Here is a 23,414-nt window from a genome sequence, read left to right as displayed (position 1 = left end):
AGAACGGCCCTGTCCACGTGAGCGTCGGGGGCGGGGCATCGGCAGGCCACGCCCCCTGCCTCACTGTCGCCCACTGATCCGGGTCCCTCCGTACCGCCTCTGTTTGTTCCTTCATTTATTAACGCGCACCCTGCGGGGCGGGGGGGGGGCAGAAAGCATCTCTCGGACCACAGTGCCTCTGTAAAAGTGGGACGTATCCGGGGGAGCCAGGGGATCCGGGGCGAGATGGGCGGGAGCGGCCCCAGCCGGGGTCAAGGCTGGCCGCACCGGCCTGGGGCCCCCGTAAAGCCCTGCTTAGCCTGGGCCCAGGTTCCCGCCTCTCACACGCATGAAGCCCATCATTGGACAGGAGCAGGCGATGGCGGACGCTGATTGGCTGATTGGCCCGCCGCTCGAGCGCGGGAGCCAGTGAACAGGCGACGGGCAGCCCCGCCTCCTCGAGCGGGGCGGGAGCTGAGGCCTCCACTGCTAAAGGATGCGCCCCGCCCACCTGGCCCCGCCCACACACGCGTCAATCTCCTCAGAAGCCGCCCCGCCCCGCGGTCTGGGAACGCGTCACTGGTCCGTCTCTCAGCGGGCCCCGCCCCTGACGGCGTCACATCCGTATTTGCATGCGAGGCCCCGCCCCGCTCTTTGCAGGACGTCACCGCGGACTGCAGGGGCCCGAGCCGCCGCCGCCGCCGCCGCCGCCGCCGCCGCGCAGCCCCGCAGCCCCGCAGCCCCGCGCTCGCTCACCGCGGTCCGAGTACCGCCGCCGCCCCGCGCCGCAGCCGCATCCGAGCAAGGCAAGGTGAGCTTCGGGCGACGCGAGGCGCTCGGGCTGCGGGCACCTGCATAACCTTCATTTGACTGACAGGCGGGAGGGGGCGGGTGCCGGCGGCCGGGGTCCCCGGGGGCGGCCGGGGGCGCGGGGCGGCGTCGCGGGCGGGAAGGGCCGGGGTCCGGCGCGACCCCCGGCCGTGCGCGCGTGCGCTGCTCCCCGCTCCCCGGGCTCCGCTCTGCGGCGGAGGGGGAGGGGAGCCCCTGCCTTGCGGGAAGCGGCGCGCGCGGGGCTCCTGCGTGCGCGCGCACGAGGTGTGCACGCGCCCTCGCCCCGCCGCGGGGCCGCGCGGACCCTGGCGGGGAGGCGGGGTGGGGGGGCGCCGGGGTTCGGCCCGGGCGCGCGCGGCGGGCGGGGGCGCGCGTCCAGGTCCGCGTCTGCGTGGACGGCGCGCGGAGGCGGCGCGCGCGGCGGGCGCCGTGGGGAGGGTCGCCGGGGACGCGCGGCGGGCGCCGTGGGGAGGGTCGCCGGGGACGCGCGGCGGGCGCCGTGGGGAGGGTCGCCGGGGCGCCGCGGTGCTCACTCGGTTCCCCCTAGCCGGGTGTCGGGGGCGGAACCCCCGGTTCCCGACTCCGGGTCGACCCCCCCCTCACGCCCCCGCTCCCCGCCCCCCAGATGGCGTCGGCCACGGACGCGCGCTACGGCCAGAAGGAGTCGGCGGACCAGAACTTCGACTACATGTTCAAGATCCTTATCATCGGGAACAGCAGCGTGGGGAAGACGTCCTTCCTGTTCCGGTACGCCGACGACTCCTTCACGCCCGCCTTCGTCAGCACCGTGGGCATCGACTTCAAGGTGAAGACCATCTACCGCCACGACAAGAGGATCAAGCTGCAGATCTGGGTGCGTGCCACCCGTCCCTCCCTGGCCGGCCCGGCCCAGGGTGCCCCTGGCCGGAGACCCGGCCCTCCGGCCCCTGCAGTCCGGCCCGGCCCGGCCCGGCCGCCCGCGTCCCCTCCCCCTCCCTCCCCTCCGTGGCTTTCTTTCTGGCAGGACCGGGTTTGGGGGCTCCCGGCCTCTGTCGGGAGCCAGGCCCCAGCAGTGTGCTTGCCTGGATCTTTTGCTTGCTGTTTTTTTTTCTTTGTGGGTTGTGGGACTTGAACTCTAGGCCTGGGCGCTGTCCCTGGGCTTCTCAGCGATGCCTCTTGAGTCACAGAGCCACTTCTGGTTTTCTGGAGGTTTATTGGAGAAAGAGTCTCAAGGACTTTAGTGCCCGGGCTGGCTTTGAACCTTGATCCTCCGATCTCAGCCTCCTGAGTAGCTAGGATGACAGGCGTGAGCCTTTGGCTACAGCTTTTTTTTTTTTTTTTTTCTTTTTTTTTTTAAAGAATATCAGGCTGTAGACCAGGAGTTTGGCCTAGTATTAGAGTGCTAGCATGAAGCCCTGTGTTCAGTTATCCTTGAGAAAGTCTAAGGACAGTGCCCAGGCCCTGAGTTCAAGCTCTAAGACTGACCAAAAAAAAAAAAAAAAATCAAGTTATCTTGCCCAGGCTGGTCTTGAGCTCATGCCTCAGCTTCCCAAGCACTGCATGTCCCTCTATGCCCAGCTTCTCCTAATACAGGGCCGTAACCCTGGCTCCCTTGCTCTTTGCCCCTCCATTCTGTGTATTTCTCTTTAGGGCTTGTCACCCCCTTGGTCATGCTTAGGTGATACCACATCAGCAAGGCTGTGTCGCAGACAGGGAGTTGGTCTCATGGTACTATTGGGAACCACTGAGCAAGTGTTCTTAGGGTGCAGGCTCTTGATATGAAGGTGACCCCTATTCCTGGCCCACTCTGAGCACTGTCTGCCCCCTCCCCGCCAGGACACAGCCGGTCAGGAGCGGTACCGAACCATCACCACTGCCTACTACCGTGGCGCCATGGGATTCATCCTGATGTATGACATCACCAACGAGGAGTCCTTCAACGCTGTGCAGGACTGGTGAGGGGCACGGGCTGGCAGGACAGGGCCAGGCTGACAGCTGTCCTGCCTGGGGGCCTGGCTCTAGAGGCTGTCAACAGGGATGTGCAGCCGGGCGCTGACTTGGGAAGTAGAGGCAGGGAGGTCTTGCTCTCAAGGCCGTGGGCTCAGCCCTGATCCACCCCCCCCCCCCCATCCCCAGGTCCACTCAGATCAAGACTTACTCCTGGGACAACGCCCAGGTGCTGCTGGTGGGGAACAAGTGTGACATGGAGGAGGAGAGGGTGGTGTCTTCGGAGCGTGGCCACCAGCTGGCCGACCATCTGGGTGAGTGCTGGGGACAATGGGGACCCCATGGGTGGGAAGGGAGCCTGGGCCTGGAGGGGTGAGACTTACTACCCAAAGTCTCTGGGATGGCCCTGACTCAAACACAAATGGTGTACTTTTTGCAAGCTGGCCTCCACCCAGAAGCCATCTGAATTGGATTTTAATGGATGGGTAGATGTTTGACATGTGGAAAACCAGCCACCCCACTTTGGGGGCTTCTGTGCAGAGAAAACAACTTGGGCACCGGTCGGGAGTGAGAAAGTGATGTTAGTGTCTCAGCCAGGCACAGAGACACCAGAGCTTGTGGGTGCAGAGGGGAGCTGTCAGGGGTGATCTGAGCACCACAGGCTCTGTCCTCTGGCTGAATGTGGGACGGCCACCTTACCAGGTTGCATGGTATTTTGGGGTGAGGATAGGAAATGCTGACCCAGCCCAATGTGGTTAGTCTGCAGAACTCATCAGAGCCTTCACTGGGACAGGGTTGGCAGGGGGGTGGGGGGCAGCAAGGTCAGCCCTCCCTCCCTGCCCAACAGGGTTCGAGTTCTTTGAGGCAAGTGCAAAAGACAACATCAACGTGAAGCAGACCTTCGAGCGCCTGGTGGACGTCATCTGCGAGAAGATGTCTGAGTCCCTGGACACCGCTGACCCTGCGGTCACGGGCGCCAAGCAGGGCCCGCAGCTCACTGACCAGCAGGCACCGCCCCACCAGGATTGTGCCTGCTGAGACCTGGCCCGCCTCGGGGCTGGGGCCCCTCCCCGTCGGCCCCCACCCTTATTTATTATTGTAGCTATTTATTTATTTATTGACGGTGTTCCCCTGGAGTCTGCTCCCACCCTGCACCCTGTACGCAACCCCTGCTGCCGTGGCTTGCGTGGTCACCACTCAACCTCCTTTCCACCCCCCACCATAGTCATCCGTTGTGAAGAAGGGGACAGGTGTCACCCCAGAGCAGGCTGAGGGGCCATGGCTCAGATTCTGGGGCCAACTGCATGGGGGCTCGGTGTGGACTGCTGGCTCAGAGTTCACCTGGCACGTTCCTCTCCCATGAAGCTTCTTTTGGGGGTGGGTGGGGTGCTGGGAGGGGGTGCCCACCACTCTGGGCCTCTCAATCTGTTCTGGCGTGACATTGTCAAATGTGCCCCCCTGCTCCTAAAGATGTCATGACACTACAGAAAACCCAATAAAGTGAATGGACCACACAGGCTCGGCCCCGCCCTCAGCCGGAGGCCCCGCCCACCCGGGCCTGGCCCCGCCCACCTGCCTTCCCCCACACAGGACTTGCTATCACAGAATTTAATGGCGGTCCCAGTCTGCAGCAGTGGGGAGGCCGGAGGCGGCCCGGCCTGGCCCAAAGCCGTGGGGTGCTCCAGGCTGGCTTCTCCGAGGGAACGCGTGTCCTTGCCTTGGTCTCGGGGCCCAAGCTGGGCCCGGGGCGGGCCGTGGCAGCCGTTCGGGCCTGCCGGCTGTGTGGGGAGCAGGGCCGTCGCTGGGCATCTCGGTCGGGGTCCGGGGACTCCATGCAGAGACTGATGTGTTAGTCGCTGGGTTCCACTTGGGGAAACTGAGGCCGGCTTAGGCGTGGGAGTCACAGAGCGGCCTGGCCGGGGGTCCGGCCTGGCCTCCGCCGGGGCTGGCAGCTCAGTCTGCGCGGGAGTCCAGGGCCATGCAGCCGGGGGGCGTCACGGGGCCGGGGATCTGGGGGCGGAGGGGCCGGTCAGGGGCTCCGGCGGGCCCGAGGGGGAGGCAGCCCCGCTCCGCCGCCCCCTCCGCCGCGGCGGCGGCCCCACTCGCTCACCCGGTACTTCAGGTAGGACAGGTACGTGTCCCAGCCCAGGGTCAGGCAGTTGATGTAGGTGACCCGGAACTGCGGCGGCACGAAGAGAAAGTTCACCAGCTGCGCGGCGGGCCACACGCACCAGTCGGCCTGCGGGCGGAGGGGGGCGGTGAGGGGCCGGCCAGCGCCTGGGCGGGGCTTGCGGGCCAGAGGGGCGGGGCTTGCGGGTCGAGGGGCGGGGCTCCGCTGGGGCGTGGCCGGGGCGGGGCGGGGCTCCCACCTTGTAGAACTCCCAGAACTTTTCCCTCAGCTCGCGGCAGCTCTCCTCCAGCGTCTGGCCCTCCAGGGTGCCAATGCCTGGGGAGGGAACCCGGAAGGCAGGGTCAGAAGCCTGGAAATGCAGGAATGGACGCGGTGGGGAGGCCGGGCGAGGCGCAGGGAACGCGGCAGTCAGGTGAGAGGTGGCAGCCAGTGGCGTTGGGACACCGCCCGGGATAGGAGTTTCCTCCGCGGTTCCATCGCTTCTCCTTTACCCGAGGACGCCCGGGGGAGGGGGGAGGGAGGCAGCCGCCCCGGGTGGGCATGAGCAGCTCCGCCGAGACCCGGCTGGGTGATGCCACCGGTCTCCACCTCACCGCCTTGTCCCGGCCTCGGGTCCTGCGCCCGGGCCTCCCCTCCCTTCGGCCTCCGCTGATGTCCACCGGACCGGGCCCCTCCGCCGCGCAGGGCACCCGCGGGTCACCGGCTCGCTCCAGGCCCGCCCGCACCGGGGACTGCGCAGAAACACACCTCGGCGTCCTTAGCCCCGAGCTGGCTCTGCGGCCCCCGCCCGGCCCGGAGAGGCAGAGCCCCGGTTCGAGGCGCTCCTTACCCAGAAAGTACCAGACGCCCAGCAGGGGCGATGCCACCAGCTGGTCCACCAGGACCTTCTTGAGGACGTTCGGGAGGCCACGCAGGCCGGCGGCGGGAAGGACGCGGTCCAGCCACAGGTACCAGTAGTGCAGGCAGGGGCCCATGCTGCAGCCCACCGCAAACATGCGGGCTGAGGACGCACTGGGTGAGGGCTGGGCAGGCGGGCGGACCCCGCCCCAGCCCCGTCCCGGCGCCCGCCCGCCCGCGCCGTCTGCCCCCGCGTGACCCGCACGCGTGGACGCGGGCCCCGGGACCTACGCTGCGGACCGGGACCCAGCGTCCTGCCGGGACGCAGCCTGGCCCCGAGCGCTCGAGGGTCTCCCGAGTCTAGGCCGGGGTCAAAGGTCCCAGGGTATCCGGCGCCCCGTCCTCACCTGAGCGCCGCGGGTCGAAGCTCTGCCCCGGCCGGAGGCGGATCTCCCAGGACTGACGAGCGCCGTCGCCGACCGCCATGAGCGCGCCGCAGCCCAGCGTGTTGGTGAGCAGCAGAGCGCGGCCCTGAAACAGGGGCCGCCCGGCCAGCCACAGCCCGCGCACCCAGCGCCAGCCGCCCTGCGCCATCTCCGCGGGCCCGGGGAACCCGAATGCCGGCCCGCTCCGCCCCGCCCCGCTCCACGCTGGCCAATCCCGAGCCTCCGCCGCGACCGGAGATCGGTCCCGCACGCCGGTGCTGGCCAATCACGGGCTGTGATCCCGCCCGCCCCAGAGCAGCATCGACCAATCGCCGGCCGTCGCGGACCCAGCTGGGCCACGCCTTCCCAGCATGCTGACCAATCGCCGGGCTTCCCCGCCTCTTCCGCCCCGCCTGACAGCAGGACCCGCCCCGCCAATGGCAGCGAGGCGCCCCGAGCTCTGCCCCGCCCGCCACGCTGAGCTGTCCAATCCTAGCGAGCTCCGCCCTCCGGGGCGGCCGTCCGCGCTTCCCCCTTCTCCGGGGCTGACTTGGGGAGCTCGGGCCGCCGTCTGCGAAGCTGCCGGAGGCGGAAGTCGGGGTCCGCGGCCCTCCCGAGGGGCGGGCCGAACGTTGACCTTGGCTCTGACCTCAGCCCCCCAGTTTCCGTGGGCCGGGGTTCGAACTCGGGGCCCTCGTCGCGCGGGCAGCTCCTGCGGCTTCCTTTATCCCTAAACGTGTTTCTGCGCCACCGAAGCCTGTCTAGGCCTCCGTCCTGCTTCCTGTTGACTGACGGACTTGTAGACTGAGGTGGGGTCTGTTCACCATTTTTTCCTGGATTGGACCGACACGGAGATCCTCCTGCCTTTTGCCTCCCCAGGTTAACTCCGAGCAAGGAATACAGAGGAAGATTGAAAAGTGGTGTGGGCCCAGCCGGCGCGGTGGCTCACGTCTGTCATCCCAGTCACTCAGGAGGCTGAGGTCTGAGGATCGAGGTTCAAAACCAGCCCGGGCACAAGAGGACCTGAGACTCTTATCTCCGGTTAACCTCTAGAAAACGGGAAGTGGGGCTGCGGCTCAAGGGTAGGGCGGTAACCTTGGGACAGTGCCCAGGTCCAGAGTCCAAGCCTCACGACACAAAAAGGAGGGGGAGTCTAGCATGTCTGGGTACGGTCAGACTTTTGAGACTCACAGGGCAGGTTTGTCTCTGCTCTAAAAGTCTCAGCCACCTTGGATTTCAGGAATGCATGACAGACAGCTCTAAGGCCTGCATGACAAGGTTGTGATCTAGCAAGGATAGCAGTTTTTATGGTCGGGGTTTAAGAGGGCCCTGAGGAGCAGGTGGTCTGGCAGGAATCCCTGGGAGGACAGGTGCCACCTGAAAAGGCTTCATCCTCGATCCAGGGACCCACTGGGGTCATCTACGGAACTGGCTCAGGAACAGACATCTTACAGAGGTGTATGCCAGCCAGATGCAGAGAGGACCCGGGGCCTTGATCTGGCGATTGGGCTGGGGTCTTCAGCGTGGCCTCCCTCGGGCAGCCCACCGAATGGATTGGGACTGGGCTTGGCTCAGCAATGAAGCCTAGCAACCTCAAGGCCTAAAGCTCAAGCCCCAGTACTACCCAGTGCTACGACAAGTAACAATCATCATAACGCCTTGTGTGAATCTATCATTGTGTGAATCTGCATTGAAGACAGAAACATTAAAGCGAGGTGCTGGAGGTTCACATCTGTAGCTACTTAAGAGGCTGAGCTCTGAGGCTTGAGATCCAAAACTAGCCTGAGCAGTCCGTAAGATCTTACTTCCAGGCTGGGAGTTTGGCCTAGTGGTAGAGTGCTTGCCTAGCATGCACGAAAACCGGGGTTCGATTCCTCGGTACCACATACATAGCAAAAAGCCAGAAATGGTGCTGGGGCTCAAGAGGTAGAGCACTAGCCTTGAGAAAGTCCAAGGACAGTGCCCAGGCCCTGAGTTCAAAACCCAGGACTGGAAAAAAAAAAAAGAATCTTACTTGCAGTTAACCACCAAAAGGTAGGAAGTGGTGTTGTGGCTCAAGTGGTAGAGTACCAGCCTGGTGGAAAGGCTCAGAGAAGCGCCCAGGCCCAGAGCTCAAGCCCCAGCATGGAGGGTATGTACACACAGGCCTGTCACATAGCAGGGGAGCAGAGGCATTTCAGGGCCCAGTGACAATGTATCATCAGGCTTCCCTGTTCCTTTCCATGGTGGCCACAACCCACCAACCCCCACTCTGGACCCTGCAGCCACCACTGCTCCGCTCTGCAGGGGGTAAGGCAGGGTGGGCTCCCACTGACCAGGACTTGTGGGTGACCAGCCTGGTTAGAATTGCAGGTCCCATCTTCAGCACCTCCTCCATCCCTCCACCCCATCTGTAGGGTAGAGGCCACAGCCTGCAGAGACAGGGCGTGGGGACACAGGACCCCTCCCCCCAGGGAGGAAGTGTCTGGAATGGGGCACTAGCGTCCCTTCTGGAAATGTCCTGGATGCTTGTCCTTCCTGCTGTGAACTTAGCTCATCAGTGAGGCAAATGCCAGTGTACCCAACCCTCATGAAATAAAAATCTTATGGGCTTGGTATTGCCCAGGCAGGCTTTGAACCACAATCCTCAGATCTTGGCCCCCTGAGTAGCTAACATTACAGGCCTGAGCCACTAAGCCAGGCCTGAAATTTTTCTTGTTGCTTGTGGGGCTTGAACTCAGGACTTGGGCGCTCTCTGAGCTGTTTCACTCAAGGCTGGTGCGCTACCACTTGAACCACAGCTTGCGTGTGGATTTTTCTTTGGTGGTTAATGAAAGATGAGAGTCTCAGGGACTTTCCTGTCCTGACTGGCTTCTAATCTGGATCCTCTGATTGAAGGCTTGGGGACAACAGAGTTCCAGCCCTGAGCACCAGCCCTCCCTCCTCTCTTCCTCTTGCTCCATGTTTTGCTTTCCTCCCCCTCATCCATCTCTTGCAACATTTGGTTGGGAAGGGGCCGGTGTGCCGGTGTGGTAGGGCCTCCCTCGGGGGCCAGGCCAACCTGGAGTGCCAGGGCTCCAGCAATCTTCCTCCTCAGCCTCTCAGCAACCCAAGCTGCCTGGTGCTTGGGTTCTTAAGGAGCTGAGGCCCCTGAGTTCCCACCAAGGTTCTAAATCCAGGGGCTGGAACCCGTGTCTGTGTCCTTCCAGGTCTGAAACTAATCAGCACGGGTGCCTGGGTCTCCAGTGCCTTGGGCTGGGATTCAGCTCTGGATTTTACTGCTGGCTGGGCTTGCCCCCCCCTTCCCCTTTCCTGGGACAGCTCTGTTCAGCACACTCCACAGTGACACCCCACCCCCTCTGGTCCTGTCCTATGCTGTGCTGGCCTCAGCAACTGTCCCTGAGCCTCAGCACCCATCTGGGTTCTTTGCAGCCCTCTTTCCTCTCTCTGTTCCATGAACTTGCAGAGCTGGACAATGGGGGCAGAGGACAGGGGCAGCCAGCTCACGCCTGTCATCCCAGCTCCTCAAGAGGCCGAGATCTGAAGATTGCGGTTCAGTGCCAGCCTGGGCAGGAAAGACTGTGAGACTCTCATCTCTAATGAACCACCAGAAAACTGGAAGTGGCTCAGAGTGGTAGAGCGCAGAAAACCTCAGGGAGACCTAGGAAGGCCAATAACAACAAAGAATTTTCCTTGGGAAGTTTTTGATTTGTCAAATGAGTGACAACCACCAGGGCTGTCCTAGCGGGCTCAGGTGGGGGCTGAGGGGGGCTGAGAGGGCCAGCAGGCCCAGGCCTGGGCTCCCTACTCAGCATAGCAAAAGTAGAAGCAGAAGGAAAAGAGGAAGACGACCTCCACCCAGAGAGAAATAGATCACGACAAGCCAGAGCTTCCAGTCTCCTCAGGGCTCACATTTAGCACCGTTAGTCCTCTGTGCAGCGGGGTCCTGGCTCTCATGGTGGGGCTCCCTGGGCGAGTAATCCGGTACAGGGCGAGGGCACTGCTCCCCCCCCCTGCACCCTACTTGTAGCAGACGTCTCTGGGGGCTTGGGGCATGGAAGAGCATACGTCGGGCTTGGGGTCGCCCTCGTACAGCTGGCACACCAGGCTCAGGAGCTCACTGAGATCTTTCAGGGGTTTCTGTGCAGAGGAAGAGGGGGTGGGTCGGGGCCCGGCAGCCTGGAGCCCAGCCCGGCCCGCCCCGCCCCGCGGGGCGCAGCCACTCACCGAGTTCACCACGACCCAGGGCACGTACTGGTGCGGGGGCTGCAGGGCGTCGGTGAGCTCCGCGTTCCGGTGCATGAGCTGCGTGCCCCGCTCGCCGGTGGCGCAGGCCAGGACCTGCTCGGGGGACACCTTCGGGGCGTACAGCTCCAGGCACTGCGGGAGGAGGGCGGAGAGGGCGGGAGAACCGCGCTCCCCTGGAGGCCACCCCGCGCCTGAGCCCTCCCCTCCCCTCCCAGGCCAGGCGTCCGCACCGGTTTGAGGTTTTTCTCCATTTCGTCCATCTCCTCCAGGCACACCACGGTCAGGAAGGCCGCCTCGGGGTCCAGCAGGTCCAGCACGCAGGCCTGGGGGCGGGCAGGCGAGGGGGCGTGGCCGGGGCCGCGAGAGGGCGTGGTCAGGGTGGGACCACTGTGGCTGGGAGGGCGGGGTCGCGATGGGGCGTGGCTATGCCTTAGAAGCCGAGGGGGCGTGGTCAGGGCGGGGCCTCCGTAGGGGCGTGGTCGGGCAAGGAGGAGAAAGGCGTGGTTGGTGGGGCACAGTGTGGGGGCGTGGCCAGGACCGGACTGTTGTGGGGGTGTGGCCAGGGCGGGACTGTCCTGTAGGGGGCGTGGTCAGGCGCTCACCTCCACCTTGTTCAGGGCGCACTCACGCTCGCCGTGCTGGCACTCGAACTCCCAGGAGCCGCTCACATTGTGCTCCTGTAAGGCATCCGCCCGGTGAGGGATGTCCACCGCGCCCCAGCCCCGTGCCTCAGTTCACCCCCGGCGCCTCCATACCCGAGCGTTCCCGTAGGGCACCAGGGTGACATTGAGAATCTCCAGCACCATCAACCAGGTGGGGAAGAGGCCTCGGACCAGGAAGCCGCGGCAGCCTCCGCACAGAGACTCGTAGTACAGGGTCACGTTGACAGGGGCGGCTGACCGTTCCCGCAGGGAGCTGCGCAGGCAGAAGCCCTGGGACTGGAGGAGGAAAGGCAGGGGAAGGCTGCGGGGCACAGCCCCGGCCGGGAGGAGGGAAGGGGAGGCCGCGGGGCGCAGCCCTGTCCACCCGCCCAGGTCTCAGCACTTGGGTGCCCGAGGCTCACGCCTGTCATCCTAGTTACTCAGGAGGCTGAGATCTGAGCATCGCAGATTGCAGTCAGCCCAGACAAGCAAGTCCACGAGACTCCATCTCCAACTGGGCGGCAAGAATGGACGTTGGAGCTGTTGCTGAAGTGTCAAGAGTACCTAAAAAGCTCAGGGGCAGCTCCCGGGCTCGGAGTCCAAGCCCCAGACCCCTCAAAGGATCTGGAAATTCCCGTGAACCCCCAACGACGCCCAGACCCTGAGCTTAAGCCCCCAAACCTGCACACACACACACACAAAAAAAGGAACTGCAAATTCCTGAGAACCCCCAACAACGCCCAGACCCTGAGTTCAAGCGGCTAAATCTGCACACACACAAAAAAAGGAACTGCAAATTCCTGAGAACCCCCAACATCGCCCAGACCCTGAGTTCAAGCCCCTAAACCTGCACAAAAATAAAAATAAAAACGGAACTGCAAACTTCCTGGGAGCCCCAACCCCTGCCACGCTCGACTGGGCCAGGCGAGGGCTGCACCGCGGGACCCCGCGCAAGCGGTCGGGCCGCCGCACCGAGGCTCGGGGGCTGCCCAGGTGAGCCGGGCCTGGCCGGGCGTCGAGGGCTCCAGCAGGTGATTTCTGGATCCCGCCCTGGAAACCGAAGCCGTTTCTCCTTATCAGTCCCCGGCCCCAGGCGCGTTGGGCAACGCCCCGCACCCACGCCACTCGCTAGTCGGAGTTTACTCTTCCTCTCCAGGGCCCCACGTGAACGTCCCGGGTGAACCTCCCGGCCGGGCAGCGCAGGGTGGCGCCTAATCTGGGCTCACTTCCGGCCTGAGGTCTTCTGGAGCCGGCGGAGGCTGCGGGGCGTCCGGGGCTCGCCCGGAATGCGGCCGGGCGGCTCAGCAGGTCGGGCGCCCCTCGCCCACGGGGACGAAGGCGCCGCCTCGTGCAGGGCGGGCGGCCGTCGCGCTGCGGCGAGGCCCGGAGTCCAGGGTCGGGACGCAGGTCCTGGTCCCGGGACCCCGCTCTCTGACCCGTGAGCGCGGCTGGCCACGGTCGGGTCCGCCCGGGGCGCAGACCCCTCCGTCCGCCTGGGCATCGCTGCCCCTACCTGGCAGGCGTCCGTTCCCTGGGAAATCGCTTCCCTGGAGGCGGCGCGCGCCGCGGCGAGGATCCCGAGCAGAAGCAGCAGCTGCGGGAGCCGCGGGGCCGTGGACGGAGCCATCGCCATCACGGCGGGAGGAAGAGGAGCCCAGGAGGCAGAGGCGCGGAGGCTGGGCCGGCCGCCCCAGGAGGCACCTTTAACCAGCGTGGCCCCGCCCAGGCACGCGTCACCGCCAGGCCACGCCCCCGAAGGGAACGGCGGGCCGGCTCTCTACCATGGCCACGCCCCCAATGTGGCCACGCCCCCAGCAGGCCAGGAGGCCTTGAGCACTTTGACCCCGGTGCCATTGAGGCTTTCAGCTGAGTGACGAGAGGACCTGGGGGACACGGGGACAGCCTGCGCGCTGGGGTAACCCGGGCCCACGTCTCCCTCCCGCCTTCCAGGGGCCCCAGCCCCCTTCCCTTCCCGCTCAGGTCCTGCTTGGCCACCGTTGGGAAGGCAGGAGCCAGCGCGTGGGAACTCGGCGTCCCTGCGGGGACACAGCCGGCGTTGTCCTCCGATGGCCCAGGAGGGGTGGGGGTTCTGCGGGCTGACCGGCAGGGTGGAGGGGGTGCGGGGCGCGCCCCGAGGACCGCTGACTGAGTGCCAGTTTTCCCCAGTCCAGAGGGACACGGCGGGGGTCGAGGCAGAGCCGAGACTGAAACCCGGAGGGGCCATGGGGCAGAACGGCCACCCCCAAACTAGAGCCCCATGAAAAGGAACCTGCCTCGCTGGGAATTCCAGTACCAGGCAGGCCCGGCCTCTCCCGACTGGCGTCACTTGGCTCCTGTTGCCCAGGCCTGCTGCTCCCTGGGGTCTTCCCTGGCCACTTCTCCCCCACATCCCGAGCCTCTCAGACAGCCCTGGTTTCTGCACAGTGACAACGAACTGACTGCTGCACTCTTTCTCCCTGCCAGCCTGCAGGCGCCTGGCCCAGGCGCCTCTGCCGTTCTTCTGAGGGCTCTCAACGTGTGAGGCTGGTGGGAGAAGTTTCAGGCATGGCTGCCAGCTTGGGCAGGACCCACCTAGGTTGCTCACTGAATCGTGACTATGACAGGCACAGAGGACCGACACCTCCCACAGATGCAGAGCTGCTGTGGCCTGGAGGGGCAGCCACTGGAGACCAAGAGCTTCAGCACACGTCCAGCCCAGGTTGGTAGTGTGGAGGCTGGCGGGGACTGCTGTCCTCTGCTCCACCGGGGCCATGCGCCTGGCTAGGGCTGGACTTCCTCCCAGGCCATCTTCAGATGCCACAACCTGGACGTTGCCAGGAGGTAGGGGTAACCCAGAGTCCAGATCACAGACACTGCGGGGACCCTGCTAAGTATCCCCTGGGACCTGGTGTGACACAGGCATACAGGGAGTGAGGCTCCACAGCACACCCACCACCAGGTTCCATGTTTTATATCGTACCAATAACAACATACCAGCCTGAATCAGGTGGTGGTGTCCAAGAGTGGAGTAGAAACATGGGGCCTTGGCCCAAAGGAGAAGAGAAAATGGGGTATTACAATCCAGGGGAGAAAAACACACACAAAAAAATCCAGCAGGACAGACCTCTGACACCAGAGGTATCCTGGGTGATGCTTGGGTCTCGGGTCTGGCACACGTGCGTGTGCGTGCGTGTGTGTGGGGGGGCTTCTCCCCAGCAGCTGGTTTCACTTCGGCCTTGGTAGGGGAAGTTGGGGTCTGTGCGTGGGGCGGGGTCGGGTCCCGCCCGGCCCCAAATGACGCAGCCGAGGCTCTTGGCAGCAGCCGGGCTAAGTTCCTTCCTGGCTTGACCTCGGGTCTATGGCTTAGAAACTGGGCCCCCAGGCTGGGGCCTCTGTAAACACGGCCAGCGCAGCCAGGGGCACCTGTGGCCACGGGCCTGTGCGTGGGAAAGGAGTGTGGGGGGAGCCCCGATGTGGAGACAAGAGGTGGGGTGGGGAGGGGGGACGAGGTCTGAGGAGAAGGGACCTGGTCCTCAGCGGGCATGGGGCGGCGGGCCCGGACCGGGCGCCCGCACGGGGTGGGCCAGGGTGACGGCCAGCGCGTCGTTGTGCTGCACCAGGGACGCGTGCTGGTAGTGCAACACCAGCTCCTTCAGAGACGCGTACAGGTTGTAGGGCTCCGCGAAGCCGAAGCCGGTGGCCGTGCGGTAGATGACGCAGTGCTTGGTGTCGCCGTCCACCCTGCCAGCCAGACACCAGGGGTCACAGCGGGCAGGGCGGGGCTCTGTCCCCAGAGCAAGCACAGGAGCTGCAGGCAGGGGGCGGGGCAGGGGCAGCGCGGCCCAGGGCCCCAGCACTCACACGACCGAGCAGGCGTAGCAGCCCCGCTGGCTGCTCTCGCGGATGAGGAAGGTCCCGTCGCGCTGGCCGCTCAGCATCTCCTCCGCCTGCGTGCGGTTGATGCTGCCCACGTACCACGTGCGTTCCTCGTGGTGGGGCAGGTTCTCCTCTTCCTCCAGCAGCGAGTACTGGCTGCGGGTGGGGCAGGGGCCTTGTCCACTCGCCGGCCCCATCCCTTTCCCCCAGCTCCCACCTGTCCTCTGTCCCCTCCCTGCCCCCCCGAGGCCACACTCACTCCTCAGTCTCATTTTTGATCCCCAGCCACTCGTTGATGTTCCTCTGCCGGGCGCCTTTCTGGGTGAGCCACCTGTGCAGGGAAGAAGATTGAGTGTGAGACAGGATGGGAGGGAGGGAGGGAGGGAGGACAGGGACAGGGGACAGAATGGGAGGGAGGGAGGACAGGGACAGGGGACAGTATGGGAGGGAGGGAGAGAGGGAGGGAGGGAGGGAGGACCGGGGACAGGATGGGAGGGAGGGAGGGAGGGAGGGAGGGAGGGAGGGAGGGAGGGAGGGAAGCACGTCTCTTCGCAAAACCTGCAGTGGTCAGTGAAGGACCAGATGCGGGCTCATCTCACACGGGACTTTCTGGGAAGTCAGGGATGGACAAAAGTCTATGGTGGCTGGAAAGCCACCTGCTGCTTGCACTGCCTCTCTCAGGTCCACCGCAGGCCGGATGCCTATGCCTTCGGCTGCGGTGACTCCACTCCTTCTGCACCCCTCCATGACACCTTGAAATGTGGACCTCAGGCCCCTGCTGCCCCAAACCTCAGCTCCACATCTGGTGTCCGTCAGTCTCGTCCTCAGTCATCATGGGCCGCAACAAGTGCGTGCCCATCCGAGGGAAACTGAGGCATGCAGCCAGTGCGCACGGCCTGCTGGGAGGCTGCAAGGTTCTGTGCACCACTGAGAGGCCCCAAGAGTGTCCCTGACCCGAGTGGAGGTGCGCCCAGCCTGGCCACGCTGTGAAAGGGACTCCCAGTCTGTGGAAGCAAGTCAGACTTGCGTGGATCTCACCAGGGCTCAGTTCTGGGGGTGCATGGGGCTCGGCCAGCAGCGGGCTTTCCTGTGCCTCAGTTTCTCCAGTAGTTAAGGACACACGTCATGGACCACATACACAGAAAAAGCCAGAAGTGCACTATGGTTCAACCGCTGGAGCTCTAGCCTTGAGCAAAAGCAGCTCAGGGACAGTGCCAGGCCCTGAATTCTAGCCAGGACTAGGAGGGGGGGTGGGGTAGAGTGGAGTAGGGAGACCCCTGGCCCACCCTCCACAGCCTCCTCTCAGCCCCCCTCTCCCCGCTGTCCCGCCGAGGAGCTCACACCAGGTACTGGTCTCGGATCTTCCGCAGTTGCATGAGGTCTGGCTTGAGGCTGTTCATGCGCTTGTCGGTCTCTCGGTTCTGGGCGGCCTGGGCCCGAAGGTCCTGCTCCAGCTTCGTGCGGCTCTCGTGAATCTCAGCGATGCGAGACTTGAGCCTTTCTGAGTTGAGCAGGATCCTGGGGGATGGGCAGATCTGGGCTTTCCCAGAACGTTCTTGGCACTGGAGCCTCAGCTCAGTGACTTCTTGTTCTGAGGAACTCGGAGCCCAGCGTTGGCTCCTCCCCTCTGTGGCACAGAGTAAAGTGGGGTGGGATGTCAAGGAGGGGGCCTCACCTCTGCATCTCTTTCTCGTTGCCCTCCCTCCGGAAGCGCTCTAGGTACTCCCTGCTGCACTTCTCCTGCGTCTGGCCCTGCTCCTCGAAGATCTTGATAGTCTCACTGAAGGCCTCAACGGCCGTGCGCTTCATCTGCAGCTCCTGAGAGGGGGAGGACGGCTGTCCTTTCTCCTGGGGCTGCCCCAAAAGCCCACTAGGGGGCAGAAGACAGATTCCACCCCAGCACACAGAATGAACTCCTACTCCGCCTTCAGAACCCCATTCCTCAAACCCCTCCCTCCCGCACACCCCCAGGGCCGCCCTGTCACTGCGGGTGCCCAATGGCCTGTGCAGCTTCTCGTGGAAGTGCTCTGGGGTCCCCGGGTGTTATTTTGAGGAAGTGGGGTTGGGGTGGGTTGCCCCGCTGTCCCCGGTTTTGTTCTGGACACCAGCAGGGGGTGTCTCTGAGCTCAAGCTGCATGCAGCACCCCCTGGAAGCCCACAGAGGAGCAGACTGCAGAACCCTGCGGCGTGCACCTAGGTTTTCTGAGCAGCGAGGGTGTGGAGTGCTGGCCTTGACTGCAGCCGAGCCAGGGCTCTGGCTTCACCTCGCCCGCCTGCTTCCCCGCGGTACCTGGGAGGTCCGTGTGTATTCCTCGTACAGCTGGTCGTACTCTCGGCTCTTGTCCTGGTACTGCTGGTGGTAGACCTTCAGCTGGGCGCCCACGGCCTCCACGCTGTCCTCCTTGACCACCTGGTCCTGAGGACACAGGGCAGGTCAGGGCTGTCTGGAGGCGCTGCCCCATGCCACCCTACCAGCCTGCTGCGGCGGACCTGCTGGTACTTGGACACTGGGTAGAGCAGCCGCGTGTCCAGCTTGGCATTGTACTGGGCCAGCGACTCGTGGCGATAGTGGGTGATAAGGTCTACCACAGAGCCAAAGGTGAGAGGCTCGGAGAAGCCATAGTGGCCATCGCGGTGGAAGACCTTGATGAGCTTGTTGTTGCCGCCTTTCCTGTGGGGAGGGAAGTGGTCAATGCCTGCAGCCCCTGCCCCTCCGTGGCCCCTCCGCACCCCATCACGTCCCCACCTGAGCGTAAGCGTGTACTCTCCATGGATCTTGCTGGACGCATCACGCACCAGGAATGTGCCATCGGGCGTGTCCCGTAGCTTCTCATTTACCTCCTCCCTAGGGGACACAGGGTGAGGTGAGGTGGGGACCCCACGGCCACCAGCTGCCACCTGGGGCCCCATACGGCCATCTTACCTGGAGATGTCCCCCCAGTACCACTCGGCATCCTGCAGGGAGGCAGGGCTGCCCCCGTTGGCCAGGCCTGGAGGGCCCGGCTTTGCCTTGGGCGGCTTGGGCGGCAATGCTGGGGGAAGGGAATGTACATGGTGAGGGCTGCTGCAAAGGCTGACACCGAAGCGGCGGCGGCCCTGGGGAAGCAGGGTACCTGGGGGCGCTGCCTCCTGCTCCTCCATGTGCTCCTGCAGAAGCGTCTCCACCAGCAGCGCTGGGAAGTCGGGGCTGGGCTGGCTCCTGGGGGCACAATCGGGAGGGCGGTCAAGACAGGGAGAGCCGGAACTCGGCAGGGTGCCATCGCCAGGAGACGCCCACCCTAGCGGACCCCACGACCAGGCTCTGGCCCAATTCTGTCCCGCTGCTCCATTACTAGGCCACAAAAACCTAGGAGGGGGCTCCCGGGAGAGGAGGGCGCCATTCCTGAGAGGAGGGGCGCTTGCCCCTCCCACTCGGGTGAAGCCACGCCCATCTAACCCGTTCCGTCCACACCAGGCTTCTTGTAGGCCCCGCCTACAAGGGTGAACCCCGCCTGTTTCCTTAGACCCGGATTCTTCCCAGGCTACGCCCCTAATCACTCACACAGAAACTACACCCCCACCCCACCAAAGGCGCGATCGCCACACCCCTTGTGTGGCACAAGGGCCCCTTGTGCGGCCTCCACCACAGACCACGCCCACCTTGGATTCGCCCCGCCCCACGACCCCCGCCCAGGCGAAAACCACTCACAAGCTCCGCCTACCTCGGAGTTCCCCGGGAATGGAATTCCTGCTACACCACGCCCCGCGCCAGTGGGATCCTCCCACACCCGGCCCGCGCAGGCCAAGCCACACCCTCCATCCCATCCCCGCTCTCCCTCCAGACCACGCCCCTCGACGCTGACGCACGAAACCCCACCCCTCCGACAGGGGCCCTCCCACACCGCACAGGCCCCGCCCACATCGCGGCGCCCCGCCCACTCACCCCTCGGACACGCCCCCCGCCGAGGCCGGAGGCGCGCGCAGCAGCAGAGGCCCAAAGGCTGCGCCCAGTGCGCGCAGGGCCAGGCCTGGTGCGGGCGACTGGCGGGCGGCGCGGCCCAGGTGCTGCAGCAGGAAGCGCAGCGTGAGCGCGCGGTGCAGCGGCAGCGTCGGCGGCTCCAGCACGGGTCCCACCGGCCCGGCGGCCTCTGTGGACACAGGGCCGGGGCTCAGGGTGGGCGGCCGGCGGGCGGGTCCCACGTCGCCACCCAGGGCAGGCCCCCCGCCAGGCTCACCCCGCAGGGCCCGGTGGGCCTCGGCCGCGGCCTCCGGGGTCACCAGCGGTGCGGGCAGAGCCAGCAGGAAGCCTCTGACACCATCGGACAGCGTGGCCGCGTCCCACTGCTCCACGTCGCCCAGGGACCAGTCTGTGGGTGAAGGGTCAGCGCCCGCCCGCACCCGCCCATCCCAGCCCCTGGGGCCTCCCCCTCACCTGTTCTGGGGGCCGGCGGCTCGGGCCTGCAGTAGGGTTCGCAGTCCAGCCCTGGAAGGAGAGGCACGGCAGAGCCAGGTCACCAGGGGACCTTCCTGTGCCACCTCGCGTGGCCTGGTGCAGCGAGGAGGCCCCGAGGCCCCCCAGCGCCCTGAGGCCAACAGGCTCACCTGTCTGTTCCATGGCCTCCACCAGCTTCATCAGAATGGGGGGCGCAACATCAGGAGGGGAGAACTGCTCTGGCAGATCCGGGAGGGTGAGGCCTGGAAGAGGGGCAGGCATTTCCGGCTGGGGCCTCTGGGCCCCCAGCACATGTGCCCTGGCCCAGGCCTGTGTTGGACGGAGGACCTGGTTTGGGGGTGTCGTTACCACAGACCCATCTTCTGAGATGGGGAGTGGCTGCAGGCCCCCATGCACCACAGGCCTGGCCTGGTCATGGGGAGAGGACCTCATTTGACCACACGGCCTCTGCCGTTGAGCTGGTGAAATGCATGTCCCGTGTGGGGATGGGGCAAGGCCCACTGGGTTTTGTAAAGAGAGGGCACTGAAAGCCAGCCACACAGGTGGCAGTCACCTGCGGGAGGCCAGGCTCCCCGGGGACAGACCCAGGAAAGTCCCCACCCCACCCTCAAACTCAAAAGCTGATTTTGGACTCTTGCCTCCAGAAACACAACAGTATAAGTGTCCATTGTCTGATGCCACCTGACGTGGGGACTCAGCAGAGTAGCTGCTCAAGTGCTCGTGACAGGTTTCAGGGTGAAGTGCCACAGGCTGCATGCTCTGGGCCCTGGCGTCTTCAAGAGGGAACAGGAGGGAGGTAACATGTGCTATCCTTTTCCAGCAGTGCTGGGGCGAACCCTAACCTTCGGCCTGCCAGGCAAGCCCAGGCTGTGTGCTTCCTCTGTCTCCATATAAATGGCAACCCCATGTGGATTTCAAGAACTCCTCCCAGTTTTCCAATTTTGGCTGCTGAGTGTCTCCCTCTAAATGGAGCCTCGGGTCAGCACTGGCTCCAGGGGCTCTGGGCCCAGCCTCTTGCTGTGCAGGCTGTGCCCGCCTGTCCTCAGCCAGCCCTGGCACCCAGCAGAGACAAGCCAGGGCCCGTGGCCTCTCTGAGAAGGGCCAGGCGGGGCCTCAGGCAGGGCAGAGGCCCAGATGCACAGAAAATGCAGAAAAATCCCAAAGCACAAAGGAAGAGGAGGAGAGGAAAAAAGGGGGCCTTCCTTACCTGTGAGGCAGGACTCTGCACACCAACCCTGGACAAAATGGGGTGAGGGGGGGGCAGGTGGCCAGGCACTGTTTTGCAGAGCCGGGGAGCCCCATGTGAGGGGCACGGCTGGGACTCTGGCTGCAGCTCTGTGAATTCCTGGGCATCCTGGAGCCAGAGGACCAGGAGCCAAGGGGCCAGTGCTGCTGTTCCCTGAGGGGAAACTGAGGCCTGCCCAGGGTCATGCAGCCTGGGAAGACTTGCAGGGTGCGGCTGGGGACGAGTGGTGGCTGGGTGCAGCCCAGGAGGGGAGGGCGGTGCCTGCTACCAGGGGGATAGGCAGACTCTGGCTGCCCGCCCAGATGGGGCCTCTGAGGCTCCTCCAGGCCTGGCTGGCTCCAAAGTCGCCAGATGCTGGCTGCCCAAGCGCTGTGCCTGTCTTGACTGCCCCTGCTGTGCGGGAGAGGGCCCCAGAGCGAGCGGCCTGCCACGTACATTGGTCGCTCAGCTTGCATCCCCCTCCACACACGATGTTGGTTCAGACACCACGTGGGCACTTCCCATAACTCAGGGTCAGTTTCCTGACCCTCTGCTCCTGTGCAGCCCGAGGGGCACTCACACAGCCTGGCCGGGCCTAGGCTCAGGAAGGGGCCTCCATAGCATCAACAGCCAGCTGCCTCTGGACTTTGTGACTGTCCACCTGGAAACCGGATGCCATGGGGGAGGGCTGCCTCCCCGGCTGCTGGGCCCCAGCACCCCCACTGTTTTCATGCCCCTGCTGTGCCAGGCCAGAGAGCTTTGCCTTCCTCAGGGCCTTTGCCCACAAAGGGCTCCATCTTCACGGAACCGGAACCCTCTGCGGGCAGAGCCAGGCCTGGCGATCTGAATAGAGCCAGGCCAGATGAACTGGTCTTTGGGTCTCCCCTCCCCACAGCTCACCTGGCTCCGGGGGTCCATCGCGGGGTCTAGCGGGCAGTGGACGGGGTCCTCGAGGGCGGGGGCCAGGCCTGGCCATAGGCACAGGCCCCAGGAACTCCACATAGGTGCCAGGGAAGTCACCCCGCTGCCGGGTGCGTTCATTGAAGCCAGGCATCCATCCCACAGTCTGTGGGCAGCGCTCGCCACCCTCCGCCACTCCAAGGGCTTGCAAGGCCGCTCGGCTGACCACCAGCACATCGCCAGGCAGTAGCTCCAGGTCCTCAGGCCGCTCACGGCGGAATGGGTACAGCGCCCGGTACTGGAAGCCCTCGGCGCCTGCCATGGTGTTTGGGTGGAGCCGCCTGTGGTCAGGTGGTTGCCCCTGGCCCTGCTGGCTCCAGATGGGTCCACCGAGTGAGTGTGGAGCTCAGAGATCTAAGTCTAGTAGAAGTCTGGGCGACCCCAAGGGTCGCTCATGCCTGGCCTGCCATGACTCCCGAACCCTGACCAAGGCGACCACCTGTCATTGTGTGTGGTGTGGCCCTGTCATGCCACCACTGCATCCCCCATCAGAGGAGGCGCAGGCCCAGGCACCAGGCAGTCTTGCCCTGCTCTTTAGCCACACCGGGTCCGGCTGCTGAAGGCACAGGGTGGCACCATGCTCAGGCAGGCACTGCTGATGGCCTAGAGGGCGAGAGACAAGGTGGGCTAGTCTGGCAGAGACATGGGTCCCGTTCCCAGCTAGACCAAGTCTCCAAGACCTCCACTGGTCCCACGGTGCAACGAGAATATCAGTGGCTGGGGTCAGGGCTCCTGGCAGCCCTGGACACACTGCACCCTCAGGAAACACCACTGAGAAGTCAGGTAAACTGAGGCTTGGAGCAGGACCCAGATTCAAACCCAGCTCCGCCAAAACCCCAGACCGAGGCAGAGCAACTGTGAGCTGGAGAGGGGACGCTGGGGACCAGGCCAGGGAAGCAGTCAAGGAGGGATGAGAGCCTGGGCCGCCGCAGCCGGGAGGTGTCCTGGGCGGTGGAGCCCGGAGAGCCCGGTGCGAGGGGGCGGGCGTACGGTGCCCTCCACCGGCACCAGCAGAAAGGCATGGAAGTGGGTTTCGAGGGCCGGGGGGGCCTGCCGGGCACGACGGCTGCCTGGGACGGGACCCAGGCGAGGGGGGGCGGAACGGCGCCCGTCCTCCGCCTGCAGTTCAGCTCTGGTTGGCCCGTACCCCACAGATGGGGTCACTGAGGCAGGGAGTGCGTCCGCCCTGGGGTGCACGCGAAGGCCCGCGGGGCGCGCAGGGCGGGCGGAGGGCCCGGGGCCCGGGACCCGCGCCTGGAAGCGGGAGACCCAGGCCCTCGGCGCCGCGGCGGCCCGCACGGCGCGGGGCGCGCAGGGGCTACGGGGCGGGGGCCGCGTGGAGCCCGAGGCCTCCGCCCTCCCGCGGCCCCGCCGGCCTCCAACGACGCCCGAGCCCGGCCCGGGCCCCGCCGCCCAGCCCGGGCTGCACTCACCGGTCACGGCCGCCGCCAGCGCCGCCGTCTCGCCGGCCGAGCGCGTCCGAGGCTGCACCGCGGCCGTCGCCGCCGCCGCCGCCGCCGCCGCGGGGTCCCCGCGTCAGCCCGGCTCCCGCCCCGCCCCCGGCGGAGGCAGCCGAGCGCCTTCGGGCCGCGCGGGCGAGGCGGAGGCGGGGCCTGCGTGGGGCGCATGCGCGCTCCGGGGCGGCCGTCCCGCGCCCCCACCCCGCTGGGAAGAGCCGAGGCGGGGGGTCACGTGAGCGCGCGAGCTGGGCCGCGCCGAGCGGTGCCGGACGGGCCGGGGGTCGCGTGGAGCCCAGCCGGCCGGGCGTGTGCGGGACCCCGGCTCCGGGCCTGGCCTCAGACCCGGGACGGGGCACGGGCAGGCCGGGGTCGCGGAGCGCGGAGCGCGGCGGCCGAGCCCCACCGAGTCTCCCGACAGAGGCGGCCGCGGGCCGTTTCCGTGGCAACCGCCAGCGTCCCGAAACCTCGCGTGCCGCGCGTGCGCG

General features: G+C 65.5%; 4 protein-coding genes across 4 annotated transcripts; 1 reads left to right on the top strand and 3 right to left on the bottom strand.

Moving 5' to 3' along the window:
* Nucleotides 1-644: 644 nt before the first annotated feature.
* Rab3a (RAB3A, member RAS oncogene family) lies at nt 645-4,250 on the top strand. Its single transcript, XM_090334593.1, has 5 exons — nt 645-790; nt 1,436-1,663; nt 2,626-2,744; nt 2,926-3,050; nt 3,584-4,250. The coding sequence occupies exons 2-5, from the start codon at nt 1,436-1,438 to the stop codon at nt 3,772-3,774; spliced, it is 663 nt and encodes a 220-aa protein (XP_090190719.1). The 5' UTR covers nt 645-790; the 3' UTR covers nt 3,775-4,250.
* A 119-nt stretch (nt 4,251-4,369) lies between these two features.
* On the bottom strand, nt 4,370-6,337 carry Mpv17l2 (MPV17 mitochondrial inner membrane protein like 2). The gene is made up of 5 exons (XM_090334636.1): nt 6,112-6,337; nt 5,697-5,867; nt 5,106-5,182; nt 4,847-4,975; nt 4,370-4,746 (listed from the first exon to the last, which is right to left on the bottom strand). Exons 1-5 carry the CDS (start codon nt 6,296-6,298, stop codon nt 4,690-4,692), a joined length of 621 nt encoding a protein of 206 aa, XP_090190762.1. The 5' UTR covers nt 6,299-6,337; the 3' UTR covers nt 4,370-4,689.
* A 3,458-nt stretch (nt 6,338-9,795) lies between these two features.
* Nucleotides 9,796-12,677, bottom strand: Ifi30 (IFI30 lysosomal thiol reductase). Its single transcript, XM_090334584.1, has 6 exons — nt 12,511-12,677; nt 11,112-11,294; nt 10,959-11,033; nt 10,587-10,679; nt 10,336-10,488; nt 9,796-10,248 (listed from the first exon to the last, which is right to left on the bottom strand). Exons 1-6 carry the CDS (start codon nt 12,628-12,630, stop codon nt 10,129-10,131), a joined length of 744 nt encoding a protein of 247 aa, XP_090190710.1. The 5' UTR covers nt 12,631-12,677; the 3' UTR covers nt 9,796-10,128.
* Nucleotides 12,678-13,929: 1,252 nt separating this feature from the next.
* Pik3r2 (phosphoinositide-3-kinase regulatory subunit 2) lies at nt 13,930-22,987 on the bottom strand. Its single transcript, XM_090334706.1, has 16 exons — nt 22,903-22,987; nt 21,410-22,072; nt 19,434-19,526; nt 19,264-19,314; nt 19,067-19,198; nt 18,775-18,979; nt 17,966-18,051; nt 17,776-17,884; nt 17,599-17,697; nt 17,343-17,523; nt 17,143-17,268; nt 16,528-16,670; nt 16,194-16,370; nt 15,112-15,183; nt 14,838-15,008; nt 13,930-14,717 (listed from the first exon to the last, which is right to left on the bottom strand). Exons 2-16 carry the CDS (start codon nt 21,729-21,731, stop codon nt 14,510-14,512), a joined length of 2,175 nt encoding a protein of 724 aa, XP_090190832.1. The 5' UTR covers nt 21,732-22,072; nt 22,903-22,987; the 3' UTR covers nt 13,930-14,509.
* Nucleotides 22,988-23,414: the final 427 nt, after the last annotated feature.

Source organism: Megascapheus bottae, chromosome 1 (genome assembly GCF_031878675.1).
Source record: "Megascapheus bottae isolate mThoBot1 chromosome 1, mThoBot2.hap1, whole genome shotgun sequence".
NCBI lineage: Eukaryota > Metazoa > Chordata > Mammalia > Rodentia > Geomyidae > Megascapheus > Megascapheus bottae.
This window is presented reverse-complemented; position numbering and strand designations above follow the sequence as displayed.

Coding starts and splice junctions, on each gene's coding strand:
- Rab3a (XM_090334593.1), top strand. CDS start 1,436: ATGGCGTCGGCCACGGACGCGCGCTACGGCCAGAAGGAGTCGGCGGAC. Junction 1,664..2,625: donor GGATCAAGCTGCAGATCTGG/GTGCGTGCCACC, acceptor CCTCCCCGCCAG/GACACAGCCGGTCAGGAGCG. Junction 2,745..2,925: donor TTCAACGCTGTGCAGGACTG/GTGAGGGGCACG, acceptor CCCCATCCCCAG/GTCCACTCAGATCAAGACTT.
- Mpv17l2 (XM_090334636.1), bottom strand. CDS start 6,298: ATGGCGCAGGGCGGCTGGCGCTGGGTGCGCGGGCTGTGGCTGGCCGGG. Junction 5,868..6,111: donor CTTCGACCCGCGGCGCTCAG/GTGAGGACGGGG, acceptor GTGCGTCCTCAG/CCCGCATGTTTGCGGTGGGC. Junction 5,183..5,696: donor GGGCGTCTGGTACTTTCTGG/GTAAGGAGCGCC, acceptor TTCCCTCCCCAG/GCATTGGCACCCTGGAGGGC.
- Ifi30 (XM_090334584.1), bottom strand. CDS start 12,630: ATGGCGATGGCTCCGTCCACGGCCCCGCGGCTCCCGCAGCTGCTGCTT. Junction 10,680..10,958: donor GCGCCCTGAACAAGGTGGAG/GTGAGCGCCTGA, acceptor GCCCGCCCCCAG/GCCTGCGTGCTGGACCTGCT. Junction 10,249..10,335: donor CCTGGGTCGTGGTGAACTCG/GTGAGTGGCTGC, acceptor TCCTCTGCACAG/AAACCCCTGAAAGATCTCAG.
- Pik3r2 (XM_090334706.1), bottom strand. CDS start 21,731: ATGGCAGGCGCCGAGGGCTTCCAGTACCGGGCGCTGTACCCATTCCGC. Junction 19,199..19,263: donor GCCGCCGGCCCCCAGAACAG/GTGAGGGGGAGG, acceptor CTTCACCCACAG/ACTGGTCCCTGGGCGACGTG. Junction 17,885..17,965: donor GCAGGAGGCAGCGCCCCCAG/GTACCCTGCTTC, acceptor CCCTTCCCCCAG/CATTGCCGCCCAAGCCGCCC.